Source organism: Schistocerca cancellata, chromosome 8 (assembly GCF_023864275.1).
Source record: "Schistocerca cancellata isolate TAMUIC-IGC-003103 chromosome 8, iqSchCanc2.1, whole genome shotgun sequence".
In the NCBI taxonomy this organism is placed as follows: domain Eukaryota; kingdom Metazoa; phylum Arthropoda; class Insecta; order Orthoptera; family Acrididae; genus Schistocerca; species Schistocerca cancellata.
In genome coordinates this window covers 556,582,900-556,602,983 of record NC_064633.1, presented here as the reverse complement: position 1 = coordinate 556,602,983, position 20,084 = coordinate 556,582,900, and the positions used below count along the sequence as shown (strand labels likewise).

The 20,084-nt window shown below is 42.8% G+C and overlaps 1 protein-coding gene across 1 annotated transcript in view; it reads left to right on the top strand.

Moving 5' to 3' along the window:
• Nucleotides 1–2,306: 2,306 nt before the first annotated feature.
• LOC126095686 (head-specific guanylate cyclase-like) overlaps nt 2,307–20,084 on the top strand; it is a 230,754-nt gene continuing 212,976 nt past the window's right edge. The window contains exons 1-2 of the mRNA XM_049910442.1: nt 2,307–2,345; nt 2,445–2,624. Of these exons, the coding sequence (XP_049766399.1) occupies nt 2,307–2,345; nt 2,445–2,624 (219 nt within the window). The remainder of the gene's footprint in view (nt 2,346–2,444; nt 2,625–20,084) is intronic.

The following is a 20,084-nucleotide window of genomic DNA, read 5'->3' as shown; positions in this document are numbered from 1 at the left end:
CGTGACAGAGCACTTCATCACTGGCCTCCAAGAAGCCCTGATCTTACCCCCTGCGATTTTTTCTTATGGGGGTATGTTAAGGATATGGTGTTTCGGCCACCTCTCCCAGCCACCATTGATGATTTGAAACGAGAAATAACAGCAGCTATCCAAACTGTTACGCCTGATATGCTACAGAGAGTGTGTAACGAGTTGGAGTATCGGGTTGATATTGCTTGAGTGTCTGGAGGGGGCCATATTGAACATCTGTGAACTTGTTTTTGAGTGAAAAAAAAACCTTTTTTAAATACTCTTTGTAATGATGTATAACAGAAGGTTATATTATGTTTCTTTCATTAAATACACATTTTTAAAGTTGTGGTATTCTTTTTGAATCACCCTGTACTTTGTATGTACATGTAGCAAACAGTCTTCTCGAATTACGCGTGAAGCGATTTCTTCCATTTATTTTGGTGTTTTCGCAAATACCTCCACAACTTCTTCTTAGTCTGCTCTTTGTAACCTGTACTGCGTTCCCTTGTTTCTAGTTACTAGGTCAAGGGGCATATTCCTAATGTTATTGAAAGTGTCTGCACAAAATTGGTGCTGCATGCCTGCAAATCTCAGTAGTACGATCCTCCTCTGCACTCTTTGTAGGACTTGATAAGTTGTAACTAGTCCTGCCGCGAGCTCTCACACACTTGCAGCCGGCTAAGGGGATTCGGAACGACGAAAATGGCAAAATTAAGGTCTTTTTGGTTTTTTTCATTATAAAATTATTTGAAGTTTTCTGAATAAAATAAATCATGTTTCACCCTTCTAAGTGAATTCTAAGTGTGTTTATTATCGCTGCAAAGTTGACGTGCCGCGTAAACGGTTGTAATGACTTGGTGTGTCACCTCTGACGGCGCCGTTCGCTGGCTGCAAGCTGGGTGTCTTTGCGGAATTAGAAAGTGTTTTGTTTTCCAACGTTGAATGGCTTTATATCTGTGAACATATCGGTAAACATAAACGCTATACCGTGTGTGTTGACTTGTGGAGTTTGCTTTGTGTTGTTTAGCTGTTCAATTTTGCGTATTTGACGAATTTTGCTCGTACCTGTTTTACGTATTTGGTTTGTGGATATCAATACGTCCCGTTTCAGCAATGGAGTGTTTAAGAAAAGGCACAATGAGTGGACGAAGAAGTGTTTTGTTGTTTAGAAGGGAGATGCTGCTCAGGCTGCTTTACCGACTACTCCAAATGAATGTGATAGAACTTCGTGACAGCAAAGAAAAATTTGAAACTATGAAAGTGACAGTAATTATGTGAATGAAATAATTAACATTTTCTTGCTCTATAATATTTTGAAACAACGTATTCTGCCAAGTATGCAAAGAAAGAGGACTGGAAGCATTGCGCATAAGAGGAGAGCAGTATGGGCGTTATTTTTTCATAGAGCATCAACAAATGAGCACCCAGAACATGCATTGTGCCCCACCGGTGATGACTCATGGTTTAAGTACCAATCAGGATAGGAATATGCCCATAAAAACAGTTTGCCAAATGCTGTAATTGATGTACTTAATCCGATATTCAGAGATTTATCACAGCCAAGTATATTGGAAGAGTGTTTACATGGGAAAACACAAAATCAAAATGAAAGTGTAAATAATTTAATGTGGATTAGGATTCCCAAAAGAGTGTTTGTACAGATAAAAACATTGCATTGTATGATGTAGTGGCAACATGCAGTGAAGGAAACATTATCAAATTTGATGTGCTGAAACGCTTAGGTTTCCAACCGGGACACAACACCATTTCCACAATGCGCCTAATTGATGAAGAAAGACTAAGAGATGCAGGAAGAAGAGACAAAAGCCTACAACATGCAGCGAAAGGGAAGAAAAGACCAGTGAAAAGGAAACTAACACTGGAAAAAGAAGAGGATGCTTATAATCCATCATATGGGGCAGGAATGTATTAAAATGTTTGGAAGCCATTTCCCATAACTTGAAAATTTTCATCTTTGAGGAATATTTTCTCAAAACTGCTAACAGTATATCAATGAAATTTATAGCAATATTGTTTACTTCTTTTCCTTCATTTTTATAATAAATTGTAAAAAAATGTTGTATAATTCAAGATTTATATAAGAAAAAGTGCAAAATTTTAGAGAAAAAAATTAGAATCTGATTAAAAAAATTGTAAAACAAAAACCAGGAACTATTTATTAACATGGCACTATAACTTTGTAGAGAAATATTCGCTGAACATGTAGTCCAAATTTCAGAGCAATATGTTTAATGGTTTTAGAAAAAATGTTCCTTCTATTTGCTAAAATTAACATGGAGGAGATGGATCGTTCCGCCTCCCCTTTGCACTCTGTGTAGGATTTGTTAAGTTGTAACTAGTCCTGCAGCGAGCGCTCACACACTTGCAGCCGGCTGAAGGGCAGCTGCTTAGTGAGTGACACTTGCCGGCAGGGCCTGGAGCTGAAGGGCCAGATGGTGCCGTGTCCAGAGTCGGGGTCGCTGCTGTTCGTGGGCTCGCCCGACCTGGACGGGCTGGAGGGCCTCACCAGCCACGGGCTCTTCATCTCGGACATCCCGCTGCACGACGCCACGAGGGACGTCATCCTGGTGGGCGAGCAGGCGCGCGCGCAGGTGAGCGGCCGGCCTCGTTCGGTCTCCTCGCTGGTCTGGCACCGTGCTCCGCTTCCCTGTAACCCACGGCCGTCTCTCCATCTCACCTGCTTCCCTGTAACCCACGGCCGTCTCTCCATCTCACCTTCACCTCAACAGCTGCCCTACACAACTCCAGGCCTCCTCATTTACTGTTTTTATTGGCTAGATGAACAGATACACCTTCTGTTCCATAGGTCCATAGTGAGGTGATCCTCAAAGATGTATTGGGTCGGCGCGTAAGTTCGTGCCGTTATTACAATGCTGTGATTTTATTTTAGTTGTTAAGGGGCTCCGGAACGCCCTATACTTGTAATGTTAAAATAACGCTTATAAATTACATCTTTCCTCACAAAGTATTTGAGGTAGGAAGTTGAACTTTTTACAGATTATTTATTGGAATATGGTCTTCAACTTAACACAGGGACAAAATTTTAGTTCAGTTATTAAAGATGATTTTTTTTCAATTGTAATGAAAATTCACAACATTTTTTGCAATTTTTTATTTATATATTCAAAAATATACAGTTTTTTTTTGGAAAAAGGCTGTGTTAAATTATGCAGAAGGTACTGTGTAACATTTACTGAAAGTTTGAAACAAATATGTTTGGAAGATCCTTAGAAAAAAAAAAAATTAGTATGAGAAAATAAAAGTTTTGGGAATCGAGCGACAAAGATTGGATTAACTGTTTAGTGCATTCCAGGTCCATAGGATGGATTATCTTCATCCTCTGCAAACTCCTCCTCCAGCTTCCTCTTGTTCCTCCTCCTGTTTACTCTTGCTTGTATTTCTAGACTCTTTACAGCCCTGTCTGCAGCCCGAAGGCGTTCATGTCTAAAGCAAGCATCGCTCGTACCATGTTAGAACCTATCTCATTCCCATATTTCTAAATACCTTGCACCTTACAATGTTGCCATCATTGAAAGTCGTAACAGCATCATACACACCAAAGTGAAGTGTTTCTATTCCAACAAATACAGTCTTGGGGATTCTCGACCATATAACACTATTTACACTTTCATTGGGGTTTTGAGTTTTTCCGTGAATACACTTTTTCAACAGTTCAGGTGCTGCTAAGTCTCTGAAAATAGGTTTTATCACCTCCATTATTGCATGAGGCAGACTATGCTTATGAGTGTACACTTCACCAGTTAGCAATCCTTTGTTATATTTACACCAACTCTCTTCTTCTTTGGGACACAAGTTATGTTGGGGATTTTCATCGGTTGAAGAAGTACGAAAAAAAAAGAGCCCAAACAGCCTTCTTCATTTCGTCGACACTGTGTATTTTGTCTAATAGCCATTCCATAATAGTTCTGTATTTTGTCAATTACGCTGTCAGTTAACCTTCCCTTCCCATCCAACCCTTTACCATCACTGAGTTTTTGTTTTTTGTACGAAGCTTTCAGTCGCGATATATATTGAACCATCACAGGTTAGCCACAACACATACTTTATCTCACATCACTAAAATGTATCTGATGAACACGGACGTTAATAATAACACCATTTGACAGCAGTTTAACAGCGCCACAGTGGGTCACGCCCATGTAGAACACATTTCAAAAAAAAAAATTTAAAAATAGTTGTAGTCTTCGGAATTGAATAAATTATATATCTATTAAAAGGTAATAGTCTGCAGATTCAGAAAACGCAAAAAAGTAAAAATTGAACTTTTCATGATTTTGAGCCTTTCCGGAGCCCCTTAATATGGACTGCATTACATTACAACACACAATAACGAGACTGATACACTACTTATTGATGTGATCTCCATCTTCGTCAATGACCGCCTGCTAGCGTTGAGGTAGGAGTTCTGCGCTTCATCTGTGTAATTGTTGTGGTTTCGAGTTGAAGAGGTCTTCTAGCCAGTTTCTAAGAGAAGCTTCATCACGAAACTTTGTAATTGGTTTACAGAAACTTTTTTTGATTTTGTGACCTAAAAGTTGAACTGAATTGGTTTGCTAGTTTTTGACTTTGCGTGTGTTTTTGTTGTAATCCTGCAAAATGCAAGTGGTTAGAAAACATAAAACTGTACATCAAATAAGTTGTCCAGTGAAATTTAGTATTGCGTAGTGATGTGAACAGTGCTACAATGCGTGACGTCTCAGTACACGACTTGCAGTTTCAACACTCAAAGCCTAAAGAAAAAAATTTTACACAAAATTGCAAATCGGATTTTGAAACAATAAATAACCAAAATGCTTTTCCAGAAATGCTCTGTGAATTTACGTGTGCAAACTGACAACTGACTAAATAAAATTCCAAACACTAGATGACGCACACGCAAATACAACACTCCACTGTAAGATTAAGTCTGGCTGCATAATAAATGAACTCAGAACTGATCTTCACCTAAACTGAGCCTGATATTAATTTTCAAAAGGAAAGCTTAACTGTAAATGACATTATTGTCCTGATTGTAAAGTAAATCTTCATAGCTTACCTCTGGCAACAGAAACTCGTTACTGCTTGAAAGTGGTCAACATTAAAAATACAGCGCAGCAACAAACCATCTAAAGACAAAGAAAGCCTTGCGGAGTGCAATGCAATGACATGCAACTATGCTAAGCACATTTAGCTTTAGATTTACTTTTGTGCAACTGTGTGCCGCTCAATTAAACACGGTGACACTATTATTAGAAAATGAAACTTTCGTGAAGAGACAGTGAAGAACATTCAGTTTACTGGATGATTTAAAAGATACTGACACTTAAAAACTGCATTGAACCTCTGATACCTTAACAGTTGTCATCATCTGTATAAAAATCAATTACAAACCCCCCCCCATGAATGATGGAGCTTGCCGTAGGTGGGGACGCTTGCATGCCTCAGCGATACCGTAGGTGCAACCACAAAGCAGGGGTGTCTGTTGAGAGGTCAGACAAACGTGTGGTTGCTGAAGAGGGACATCAGCCTTTTCAGTAGTTGCAGGGGCAACAGTCTGGATGATTGACTGATCTGGCCTTGTATCATCAATCAAAACGGCCTTGCTGTGCTGGTACTGTGATCGGCTGAAAGCAAGGGGAAACTACAGCCGTAATCTTTCCCGGGGGCATGCAGCTCTACTGTATGGTTAAATGATGATGGAGTCCTCTTGGGTAAAACATTTCTGAGGTAAAATAGTCCCCCATTCGGATATCTCGGCGGAGACTACTCAGGTGAAACAAAACTGGCATTCTACGGATCGGAGCGCGGAATTTAGATCCCTTAATTGGGCAGGTAAGTTAGAAAATTTAGAAAGAGAAATCGATAGAACAAAGTTAGATATAATAGGAATTTGTGAAGTTCGGTAGCGGGAGGAACAAGACTAATGGCCAGGTGAATACATGGTTATAAATACAAAATCAAATGAGAGTAATGCAGGAGTAGGTTTAATAATGAATAAAAAAATAGGAGCCCGGATAAGCTTCTACGAACAGCATATTTAACGCATTATTGTAACCAAGATAGACACGAAGCCCACGTCTGGACCAGTAGTGCAAGTTTATATGCCAATTAGTTCCGCAGAAGATGAAGATGTATGATGCGATAAAAGAAATTATTCAGATTGTTAAAGGAGACGAAAATTTAATAGTCATGCGGGACAGGAATTCGATGGTAGGAAAAGGAAGAGAAAGAAAAGTAGTAGGTGAATATGGACTGGGGGTAAGGAATCAAAGAAGAAGCCGCTTGGTACAATTCTGCACAGAGCACAACTTAATCATAGCTAATACTTGGTTTAAGAATCATGAAAGAAGGTTGGATACATGGAAGAGACCTGGAGGCACTGGATGGTTTCAAATAGGTTATATAAGGGTAAGACAGAGCTTTAGGAACCAGGTTTTAAACTGTAAGACATTTCCAGGGGCAGATGTGGACTCCGACCACAGTTTATTGGTTATGAACTGTAGATTAAAATTGAAGAAACTGCAAAAATGTAGGTATTTAAGGAGGTGGGACGTGAATAAACTGAAAAAACCAGAGGGTGTAGAGAGATTAAGGGAGAGCGTTAGGGAACGACTGACAAGAACAGGAGAAAGAAATACAGTAGAAGAAGAATGGGTAACTTTGAGAGATGAAATAGTGAAGGCAGCAGAGGATCAAGTAGGTAAAAAGACGAGGGCTAGTAGAAATCCGTGGGTAACAGAAGAGATATTGAATTTAATTGATGAGAGGAGAAAATATAAAAATGCAGTAAATGAAGCAGGCGAAAAGGAATACAAACGTCTCAAAAATGAGATCGACAGGAAGTGCAAATTGGCTAAGCAGGGATGGCTAGAGGACGAATGTAAAGATGTAGAAGTATATGTCACTAGGGTAAGATAGATACTTTTTTTTGTATTTTCAACATAGCAGCACGGTCAGCAATCGTGATAATCTAATATATAAGAAACTATCAGCCTCGATTGCGGTAATGAAACCAACCTTTATCTAGGTTTCAGCCCAATTAATTGAGCCTTCATCAGAGGATATACCTTTACCTAGGTTTCAGCCCAAGCAATTGAGCCTTCTTCAGAGGATATACCTCATGTATATCTTCTGAAGAAGGCTCAATTACTTGGGCTGAAACCTAGGTAAAGGTTGGTTTCATTACCGCAATCGGGCTGATAGTTTCTTATATATAAGATAGATACTGCCTACAGGAAAATTAAAGAGACCTTTGGAGAAAAGAGAACCACGTATATGAATATCAAGAGCTCAGATGGAAGACGAAGTAGATGTGGATGAAATGGGAGATATGATACTGCGTGAAGAATTTGACAGAGCACTGAAAGACCTAAGCCGAAACAAGACCCCGAGACTAGACAACATTTCACTAGAACTACTGATAGTCTTGTGTGAGCCAGCCATGACAGAACCTTTCCATTTGGCGAGCAAGATGTACGAGACAGGGGAAATACCCTCAGACTTCAAGAAGAATATAATAATTCCAATACCAAAGAAAGCAGGTGTTGACAGATGTGAACACTACCGAACTATCAGTTTAATAAGTCACGGTTGTAAAATACTAACACGAATTCTATACAGACGAATGGGAAAACTGGTAGAAGCCGAACTCGGGGAAGATCAGTTTTGATTCGTAGAAATGTTGGAACACGCCAGGTAAAACTGACCCTATAACTTATTTTAGAAGATAGGTTAAGGAAAGGCAAACCTACGTTTCTAGCATTTCTAGACTTAGAAAAAGCTCTTGACAATGTTGACTGGAATACTCTCTTTCAAATTCTGAAGGTGGCAGGGGTAAAATACAGGGAGTGAAAGACTATTTACAATTTCTACAGAAACCAGATGGTAGTTATAAGAGTCGAGTGGCACGAAAGGGAAGCAGCGATTGAGAAGGGAGTGAGAAGGGTTGTAGCCTATGCCCAATGTAATCAATCTGTATATTGAGGAAGCAGTAAAGGAAACAAAAGAAAAATTCGGAGTAGGAATCAAAATCCATGGAGAAGAAATAAAAACTTTGAGGTTTGCTGACGACATTGTAATTCTGTCAGAGACAGTCAGGGACCTGGAAGAGCAGTTCAACGAAATGGACAGTGTCTTGAAAGGAGAATATAAGATGAACATCAACAAAATCGAAACAAAGATAATGGAATGTAGTCGAATTAAATCAAGTGATCCTTCGGGAATTAGATTAGCAGACGGGATATCTGAGTTTTGCTATTTGGGCAGCAAAATAACAGATGATGGCTGAAGTAGAGGGGATATAAAATGTAGACCGGCCATGGCAAGAAAAGAATTTCTGAAGAACAGAAATTTATTAACATCGAATATATATTTAAGTGTTAGGAAGTCGTTTCTGAAGGTATTTGTCTACAGTGTAGCCTTGAATGGAAGTGGAACTTGGACGATAAAGTTTAGATAGAAACAGAATAGAAGCTTTCGAAATGTTGTGCTGCAGAAGAATACTGAAGATTCGATGGGTGTATCACGTAATAAATGAGGAGGTGCTATATGGAATTGGGGAGAAGACGAATTTGTGGCACAACTTGACTAGAAGAGGGATCTGTTGATAGGACACGTTCTGAGATATCACGGGATCACCAATTTAGTATTGGAGGGCAGAGCGGAGGATAAAAATCGTAGAGGGAGACCAAGAGATGAATACACTAAGCACATTCAGAAGGATGTAAGTTACAGTAGTTACTCGGAGATGTAGAGGCTTGCACAGCATAGAGTAGCATGGAGAGCTGCATTAAACCAGTCTCTGAACTAAAGACCACAACAACACAACAGCAACAAGAAAAATACATTACTCCGCCATGAGCTTAGTTACTGAAATGGTAGAGGAGTGGTGAATTTCTAAATCTGAGTCCAAACAGTGTAAACAGATAATTTTGCTTAATTACATCTCGAAAATTAAACTAACTGACCAGAACGAATAAAGAGAGAACTGTTCAGTGTTTGGCATTCTCAAATTCTTATGATTTACGCGCGATCAAGCAATGCGGCCACAACATTACCTGAAAAACTTCTTCTCAGATCAGTCTTTACCAAGTCACATTCCGAAATTCAACATCCTCAGTATATATATGCATGTGCTCTGATAGCAGTTTTCAGACCGCTCAGTAGCATGAAGAGCACCCGACTCCATCACTTACTTGGTCTGAATGTTGCTAGCAACGACAATGCTACTGACAACCAGAGATCACATTGCTTATACTCGGAACCTCTGCAGCGTAACATATTCACTAGTGAAGACTTCGTCTGAAAAGCAGTGTACAAACGTGAGGCCGCGCGGGATTAGCCGAGCGGTCTTGGGCGCTGCAGTCATGGACTGTGCGGCTGGTCCCGGCGGAGGTTCGAGTCTTCTCTCGGGCATGGGTGTGTGTGTGTTTGTCCTTAGGATAATTTAGGTTAAGTAGTGTGTAAGCTTAGGGACAGATGACCTTAGCAGTTAAGTCCCATAATACACTCCTGGAAATGGAAAAAAGAACACATTGACACCGGTGTGTCAGACCCACCATACTTGCTCCGGACACTGCGAGAGGGCTGTACAAGCAATGATCACACGCACGGCACAGCGGACACACCAGGAACCGCCGTGTTGGCCGTCGAATGGCGCTAGCTGCGCAGCATTTGTGCATCGCCGCCGTCAGTGTCAGCTAGTTTGCCGTGGCATACGGAGCTCCATCGCAGTCTTTAACACTGGTAGCATGCCGCGACAGCGTGGACGTGAACCGTATGTGCAATTGACGGACTTTGAGCGAGGGCGTATAGTGGGCATGCGGGAGGCCGGGTGGACGTACCGCCGAATTGCTCAACACGTGGGGCGTGAGGTTTCCACAGTACATCGATGTTGTCGCCAGTGGTCGGCGGAAGGTGCACGTGCCCATCGACCTGGGACCGGACCGCAGCGACGCACGGATGCACGCCAAGACCGTAGGATCCTACGCAGTGCCGTCGGGGACGCACCGCCACTTCCCAGCAAATTAGGGACACTGTTGCTCCTGGGGTATCGGCGAGGACCATTCGCAACCGTCTCCATGAAGCTGGGCTACGGTCCCGCACACCGTTAGGCCGTCTTCCGCTCACGCCCCAACATCGTGCAGCCCGCCTCCAGTGGTGTCGCGACAGGCGTGAATGGAGGGACGAATGGAGACGTGTCGTCTTCAGCGATGAGAGTCGCTTCTGCCTTGGTGCCAATGATGGTCGTATGCGTGTTTGGAGCCGTGCAGGTGAGCGCCACAATCAGGACTGCATACGACCGAGGCACACAGGGCCAACACCCGGCATCATGGTGTGGGGAGCGATCTCCTACACTGGCCGTACACCACTGGTGATCGTCGAGGGGACACTGAATAGTGCACGGTACATCCAAACCGTCATCGAACCCATCGTTCTACCATTCCTAGACCGGCAAGGGAACTTGCTGTTCCAACAGGACAATGCACGTCCGCATGTATCCCGTGCCATCCAACGTGCTCTAGAAGGTGTAAGTCAACTACCCTGGCCAGCAAGATCTCCGGATCTGTCCCCCATGGAGCATGTTTGGGACTGGATGAAGCGTCGTCTCACGCGGTCTGCACGTCCAGCACGAACGCTGGTCCAACTGAGGCGCCAGGTGGAAATGGCATGGCAAGCCGTTCCACAGGACTACATCCAGAATCTCTACGATCGTCTCCATGGGAGAATAGCAGCCTGCATTGCTGCGAAAGGTGGATCTACACTGTACTAGTGCCGACATTGTGCATGCTCTGTTGCCTGTGTCTATGTGCCTGTGGTTCTGTCAGTGTGATTATGTGATGTATCTGACCCCAGGAATGTGTCAATAAAGTTTCCCCTTCCTGGGACAATGAATTCACGGTGTTCTTATTTCAATTTCCAGGAGCGTAGATACACTGAATGAAAATAGAGCTCTAATCACTTTCATTGAACGCCAAAAATGGCCTAGAAACCTTACAACACTTGCACCTGAATGTTGTTGGAAAGAGACTGGGAAAGAGTATAAACACAAGGGGCTGAGTCTGGTGAATTTGGCATGTGAAATAGTGCTCCGCATCAGCGGTGATTCTGGGCGTCTGCGGGCGTACATTATTGTGAAGTAAAACACAGGTTTACCAGGGATTTTGTTTTCAGTAGTAACAGAGAGTCACCTTAGCTGTTCTGTATACGCAGCGCCTTTCATCGTTTCATTTCTTGGTAGCAATTAATGATTAAGAACGCCAGTTTAGTTCCACCAAACGCAGAACACGAATTTTTTGAGGATGCGCACAATCCTTCGCACGGCTTGTTGCTTTTTTCGATGCCTTGAAGGATTATTTCTACTTATTTAAGGAATCATTTCTCGTCATCCGGAACATAAATCCCAAGGAATGGCCTCTGCCCACGACAAGCTGGACGGTAACGGACAAGCAAAGACGAACATTTGCTTAGTAGATGATTTTTGTTGGTGTCGCTTAATACGTGTGGTACCCACGCATCCAGTTTTTGCACCTCACCAAATAAATCCAAATGACACAAAATTGTTGTGTGGTCGCATTCCACAATTTGTGCTAATTCCCGTGTTGTTAGGCGAGGATTATTGTGGAGAACATGGTTCGCTACACAAGTCGAGAAACCAACTCCTCTGCTGTCCTCTCAGCTTAATGCTTCCCTTCTGTATACAACACAAATTCTTCTTGAGAGTTCCGCAGCTGTAGATTCTCGACTAAACTCGAAGAGTGAAGTGTATGGAAACGTTTATTTCTCTCTACTTGACATTCCATATTGGTTAGCGTTGAAAATGACCAAAACGAGCTGATAACAACAAGCAAGCTCCTGTTCGTAAAAATCATACTCCAAACCTAAGAAAACCAATTGAATAACGAGAAACGAAGACTTCACAACGCAATGGCGCCACCCACTGAAGAACGGAGCAGACTTCTCCACAGACACAATAGAACTACTCATAAAATTAAAAAACACGTAATACGTATTTACAAAAGAATTGTTACGCTAACAGGCAGTAAGTAAAATACTTCTCAATGAAGTGGAATAAATTGAATATCTGAAACAAACTTCATCAAAAATAGTGTAAAATATAAATTTTATTTTATGATTGATTAACGTCATCTAACAGAAAGCAGAGTACAACACATAGTTACACAAATCGCATTACTGCACTGAAAAAGTGTAGGAGTCAAATTAGACGTCACATTCACATTATTTTCTGTCACTAAAATCATGTAAATCAATTGCTTCTACAAATAAATTCACCACTAAAGTACAAAGAGTCAGTCACCGACAAATCTATTACGCCTTGAGCTGTTCTTCATTTAGTAGGCAAATTTTATTTGATCGTTGGCAACTTTTTGAAAATATGTATACCATAATAATGAATACATTCCTCGATCAAACTGTGTGACTTTGAATCTTCATGTTGATTATTCGTATTTCTGACACTGATTCCACGAAATGATCCGTTGGAGAGAAAATTAGTCTATTATTTATGACAAATTTAAGTAAGGAACAGATATGCTGGGAAGCGTTTTGAATTCATCCAAAAATAATACTTAACACTACACTACTGGCCATTAAAATTGCTACACCAAGAATAAATGTAGATGATAAACGGGTATTCATTGGACAAATATATTGTATTAGACTGACATGTGATAACGTTTTCACGCAATTTGGGTGCACAGATCCTGAGAAATCAGTACCCAGAACAACGACCTCTGGCCGTAATAACGGCTTTCATACGCCTGGGCATTGAGTTAAACAGAGCTTGGATGGCGTGTATAGGTACAGCTGCCCATGCAGTTTCAACGCGATACCACAGTTCAGCAAGAGTAGTGACTGGCGTATTGTGACGAGACAGATGCCCGGCCACCATTGACCAGACGTTTTCAATTGCTGAGAGATCTGGAGAATGTGCTGGTCAGGGCAGCAGTCGAACATTTTCTGTATCCAGAAAGGCCCGTACAGGACTTGCAACATGCGGTCGCGCATTATCCATCTGAAATGTAGGGTTTCGCAGGGATCGAATGAAGGGTAGAGCCACGGGTCGTAACACATCTGAAATGTAGCGTCCACTGTTCAAAGTTCTGTCAATGAAGACAAGAGGTGACCGAGTCGTTTAACCAATGGCACCCCATACCATCACGCAGGGTGATACGCCAGTATGGCGATGACGAATACACGCTTCCAATGTGCGTTCACCGCGATGTCGCCAAACACGGATGCGACCATCATGTTGCTGTAAACAGAAACTGGATTGATCCGAAAAAATCACGTTTTGCCATTCGTGCACTCAGGTTCGTCGTTGAGTACACCATCGCAGGCGCTCCTGTCTATGATGCAGCGTCAAGGGTAACCACAGCCATGGTCTCCGAGCTGATAGTCCATGCTGCTGCAAACGGCGTCGAACTGTTCGTGCAGATGGTTGTTGTCTTGCTAATGTCCACATCTGTTGACTCAGAGATTGAGACGTGGCTGCACGATCCGTCACAGCCATGCGGATAAGATGCCTGTCATGTCGACTGCTAGTTATATGAGGCCGTTGGTATCCAGCACGGCGTTCCGTATTACCCTCCTGAACCCACCGATTCCATATTCTGCCAACAGTCATTGGATCTCGACCAACGCGAGCAGCTATGTCGCGATACGATAAACCGCAATCGCGATAGACTACAAGCCGACCTTTATAAAAGTCGGAAACGTGATGGTACTCATTTCTCCTCCTTACTCGAGGCATCATAACAACGTTTCACCAGGCAACGCCGGTCAACTGCTGTTTGTGTATGAGAAATCGGTTGGAAACTTTCCTCATGTCAGCACGTCGTACGTGTCGCCACCGGCGCCAACCTTGTGTGAATGCTCTGAAATGCTAAGCATTTGCATATCACAGCATCTTCTTCTTGTCGGTTAAATTTCGCGTCTGTAGCACGTCATCTTCGTGGTGTAGAAATTTTAATGGCCAGTAGTGTACTTCATGTCTTGAAAAGCATTAACTTGGCTTGATGAGTTACCCAAAAATATGACATCATGAAAGGGAATCACCTATTTTCAACTTTTGTAGACCTGTCGTTCTCAGCTGCCTATAATATTGCGGTATTTTTAATTTGGGTCCATCTACGTACCACTGAATTAAACACAGTTTTGTGCCATACGCGTTTCGCATTCATTACCGTGAAATCAGCAATGTTTGCAAACATCCAGATTGCAAATAAAGATTTGGTTAGGCGTTTCTGTACTTATGGAGTACGTTTCTTCTATGTCACTTTATTATCAAGCAGTAATCCCAAGAATATAATAGTCCAACTGTCAACCTCTTCCACCTAGTTGCTGTCATTTTTGCTTAAGGAGGACCTAACCTCCAAAAGTCTTTTAAAATTGTTGTCATTGTTTTACGCATAGAGTTTTGGTTGTCTACACTGTGCGTGAACCTACTCAGTTCTGAACTGCGTGAAGTGTATCTTGTTGAAGTTTAGTGACAAAGGGTTGCCTAGAAACCGTTTATTAATGATCATGAAAATTTCATTAACAGCCCCTTCTAAAACTATGCTTGATCTGACGAGATCATCCATTTTCTTATAGACAAAATCCACCTATTCATCTCTACATTTCGGCCAAACGTAATGTCTCGAATGATCTGTGCTACAGATTTAAAACATCTGTAACTATATGCTCTCTCTCACGCCACGTTAACTTGTGTTGCGTGCTTTGACGATTGCCGCACCAGCGCCTCGTGAGAACTGACACCCGTTCCAAAAAGCCAAGGAAAATTACAAAAATAACAGCAACTGTAAAATATTTTTTGAGGTCCCCCTCATGCAAACACATTGCTTTCCCATCTCACTCAATCACGTCTTGCGACAGCTGTAACATCATAGATAGGCAAGCCACTTGTTCTGAAACTAATGTCGATATCAGTTACAGCTACTACACTAGTCTTCTTTCTCTCCTTATTTGGAAATTATACCATTTTTCTTACCACTTAAGTTATTTTATGACAATTTAGTCACGTTTCAGAAGCGAAATATAAGAGAATGTTATTGCATGATACCATACGCAGAGCGAAATACGTATTTCATCATAAGGTATTTAAAAAATTCGGTTCTTTTCAAGTAGACTTTTGGTTTATTTTCTAGAGCATACTTTACTACACTGAGGAGCCACAGAAACTGGTACACCTGCTTAATATCATGTACGGGTCCCGCGAGCACGCGGAAGTGCCGCAACACGACGTGGCATGGACTCACTAATGTCTGAAGTAGTGCTGGAGGGAACTGACACTATGAATCCTCCAGGGCTGTCCATAAATCCGTAAGAGTACGATGGGGTGGAGACTTCTTCTGAACAGCACGTTGCAAGGCATTCCAGATATGCTCAATAATGTTCATGTCTGGGGAGTTCGGTGGACAGCGCGAGTGTTTAAACTCTGAAGGGTGCTCCTAGAGTCACTCCGTAGCAATTATGGACGTGTGGGGTGTCGCATTGTCCTGCTGGTATTGCCCAAGTTTTTCGGAGTACACAGTGAACATGAATGGTTGCAGGTATCAGACAGGATGCTGATGTACGTGTCACCTGTCATAGTCTATCTAGACGGATCACTCCAACTGCACACGCCCCACACCATTACAGAGCCTCCACCAGCTTGAACAATCCCCTGCTGACATGCAGGATCCATGGATTCATGAGGTTGTCTCCATACGCGTACATGTCCATCCGCTCGATACAATTTGAAACGAGACTCTTCCGACCAGGCAACATGTTTCCAGTCATCAACAGTCCAATGTCGGTGTTGACGGGACCAGGCGAGGCGTAAGGCTTTGTGTCGTGCAGTCATCAAGGGTACACGAGTGGGCCTTCGGCCCCGATAGCCCTTATCGATGATGTTTCGTTGAATGGTTCGCACGCTGACACTTGTTGATGGCTCAGCATTGAAATCGGCAGCAATTTGTACATTCGTGAAATGGTCGTACGGAAAAATCCCCACTTCATCGCTACCTCGGAGATGCTCTGTCTCATCGCTCGTGCGCCGGCTATAACACCACGTTCAAACTCACTTAAATCTTGGTAACCTGGCATTGAAGCAGCAGTAACCGATCTAACAACAGCGCCAGGCACTTGTCGTCTTATATAGGCGTCGCCGACCGCAGCCCCGCATTCTGCCTGTTTACATATCTGTGAATACGCACGCTTGTACCAGTTTCTTTGGCGCTTCAGTGTATAAAAAAAGTGCATTATCTCTGTGAGCTGAGGGATACAAGTTTGGGAAGATTTTGTGTAGCATCTCCTATTGACCGAAAACCGAATTGAAGGTGACTTAGCGCAATTTGATATACCAATTTCTGTGTATTACCGTGTCTTGTAGCAAAACTGCATTAAACTGTTGTACGCATCGTTTATATGCTGTTGGATGTGTGAGTAACTAATCACGACCGAGCGAGGTGACGCAGTGGTTAGCACATTGGACGCGGATTCGGGAGGACGACGGTTCAATCTCGAGTCAGGCGATCCTGATTTAGGTTTTCCGCGGTTTCCCTAAATCACTTCAGGCAAATGCCGGGATGGATCCTTTGAAAGGGCACAGCCGACTTCCTTCCCCATCCTTCCCTATTCCGATGGGTCCGATGACCTCGATCTTTGGTCCCCTCCCCCGAATCTATCAATCAATAAATCAACTAATCAGATAAGAATCTTTGTACCTTACCTTTGCACCGACATGCAATATTTCTATACATGTAGCTATTTCTGTAACATGCGTTGATTATCCCTCGAAGCACTGGCGATACTGATTTCTCCTCCGTCTTGTGTTTATTTCGTTTTGTCGCTTAGTTTGAGAGAAGAAGATAAAACTCTGTTCCTGTGGACGGTGGACCTGATCTCTAAAAATATTTAAGTTTAAATTTTAAATAAACTGTCAGTAATTAAAGCTACAGCTATTTACTCTAAATGTTATGTGATGAAACTTAGCCCAATTGTACGAGGGGTGGAACATTAATAATGGCAACTATTTATTTACTGCTAATACAAAATAGATACGTGTTTTCAAAGTTTTACTGAACTTCAAACAAGTCACCAGCATTGTGTATAATCCGTTGCCAGAGATGTGGAAGTCGTAGGACACTTTTAGCAGTGCCACTTGTGTTGACAGTTCGAGCAGCGTGGTCTATTGCCCGAAGAATTTGTAGCAGTTCTGAAGCGAATGCCGTGAAGTGTTTCCTTCAGTTCAGAAATCGAGTTCAACTCACGAGGGCTTAAGTCAAGGGAGTGCAGCAGTTGGTATAGACACTTTGCAGCCCCATCAGTCAAACAAATCAGTATCAGCCTGCACTGAACGTGCTTGAGCACTGTCCTGCAAAATGATGGCCAGGTCCTGCAGAAAGTGTCACCACTTCTGTCTCTAAGCTGGTCGTCGGTTGCGTCCCAAACATGAACAGCATAGAGACAGAAGTGGTGACACTTTCTGCAGGACCTGGCCATCATTTTGCAGGACAATGCTCAAGCACGTACAGTGCAAGCTGTTACTGATTTGTCTGACTGATAGGACTGCTAAGTGCTATACCACCTACTGCACTCCCCTGACTTAAACCCTCGGGAGTTCAACTCGATTTCTAAACTGAAGGAAACACTTCACGGCATTCGCTTATGGTTCAAATGGCTCTAAGCACTATGGGACTGAACATCTGTGGTCATCAGTGCCCTAGACTTAGAACTACTTAAACCTAACTTAACCTAAGGACATCACACAAATCCATGCCCGAGGCAGGATTCGAACCTGCGACCGCAGCAGAAGCGCGGCTCCGTACTGAAGTGCCTAGAACCTCTCGGCCACAGCGGCCGGCGACATTCGCTTAGAACAGCTACAAATTCATCGGGCAATAGACCGCACTGCTCGAACTGTCAACACAACTGGCACTGCTAAGAGTATCCTAAGACTTCCACATCGCTGGCAACGGGTTATACACATTGCTGGTGACTACTTTGTAGGTCAGTAAAACTTTAAAACACATATCTATTTTGTACGAGCTGTAAACAAATAGTTTCCACTATTAAAGTTGTAACCCTCGTACAACACACATTACAGCATGAGCAACACCCCAAAACACAGAACTAGAAAATAATTTGTGTCCAAATTTTTTACACGTTTGGTTTTATAATGTCGGTTTGATATGCAAAAAATAATAAATGCCGCAGTTTACAGTGCGAAGTAGATGTTAGTTGTCCATAAGTAGTTTTGTGGATGCAGACGAGTATGAATTTTCTGCTGTCTGCCCAAGCTGATCGGTGTAGAGGCTGCCTAGACACTCCACCTGCGAAAATTCTTCTTCCGACCTTGCACCCAATAGCACAAGGCAATGTTCTCTCTTTATAGCGACTAGTAACTTACAAAACAATCTTACATCCATTATAGACTGTTTTATCAAAACGTGTCCATTGAGCACTGTTACACACAAAGTGCTATCATAATCAGTCTGTTTGTCAACTATGGTTCAAATGGCTCTGAGCACTATGGGACTCAACATCTTAGGTCATAAGTCCCCTAGAACTTAGAACTACTTAAACCTAACTAACCTAAGGACATCACACACACCCATGCCCGAGGCAGTATTCGAACCTGCGACCGTAGCAGTCCCGCGGTTCCGGACTGCAGCGCCAGAACCGCTAGACCACCGCGGCCGGCTTGTCAACTATGATCGCCAAAACAACTGCTTCTGCATGCCTGCCACAACGTGTAGCGTGCTTTCTAATGGACAGGTGAACAAATCTTCGATTGCCGTAAAACTTTTTGACACATTTGTAGGGGTTTCCATTTCAATCAATATTTATTGTTGCTACAGTGAACATGGAGTGTATGAAATAATTAAGTTTGCAGAACTACAGCGTAAGTGGTTCTGGAGTATCCACCGACACTGAAACACCCATATCAGTACGTGGTGTAGCCTCCAAGGGCGGCAAAGCAGGCGCTGACCCTGGTATCCAGTCGATGGTACAGATAGCGAATATTGTACCGGGAGACGTTATTCCGCACCTGATCTTCCTGTTCACGCAGTTCTGTAAGAGTTGTTGACTGGCGGTTCGCACGACTCACTTCTTGTCCCATCAGATCCCACACGTGTTCGATTGGAAACAAGTCCGGAGATAGTGCCCGCCAGGGAGATTGCTGTGCGTCTTGCAGAGCACGATGAGTTTCATGGGCTGTGTGTGAGTGAGCATTATCATGTTGGAACAACACATCAGCTTCCTGTTGCAAAGAACGGCAAAAGAATGGGTCTAACAACATTTTGCATGTTCCGAGGTCTGACTAGCGTCTCCTCCAGAAACGCGAGACATGAAATCAGTCAACAGAGGAAAGTCCACTGGGCCTGACGGGATACCAATTCGATTCTACACAGAGTGCGTGAAAGAACTTGTCCCCCTTCTAACAGCCGTGTACCGCAAGTCTCTAGAGGAACGGAAGGTTCCAAATGATTGGAAAAGAGCACAGGTAGTCCCAGTTTTCAAGAAGGGTCGTCGAGCAGATGCACAAAACTATAGACCTATATCTCTGACATCGATCTGTTGTAGAATTTTAGAGCATGTTTTTTGATCGCGTATCGTGTCATTTCTGGAAACCCAGAATCTACTCTGTAGGAATCAACATGGATTCCGGAAACAGCGATCGTGTGAGACCCAACTCGCTTTATTTGTTCATGAGACCCAGAAAATATTAGATACAGGCTCCCAGGTAGATGCCATTTTCCTTGACTTCCGGAAGGCGTTCGATACAGTTCCGAACTGTCGCCTGATAAACAAAGTAAGAGCCTACGGAATATCAGACCAGCTGTGTGGCTCGATTGAAGAGTTTTTAGCAAACAGAACACAGCATGTTGTTCTCAATGGAGAGACGTCTACAGACGTTAAAGTAACCTCTGGCGTGCCACAGGGGAGTGTTATGGGACCATTGCTTTTCACAGTATATATAAATGACCTAGTAGATAGTGTCGGATGCTTTTCGCGGATGATGCTGTAGTAGTTGCAGCATTAGA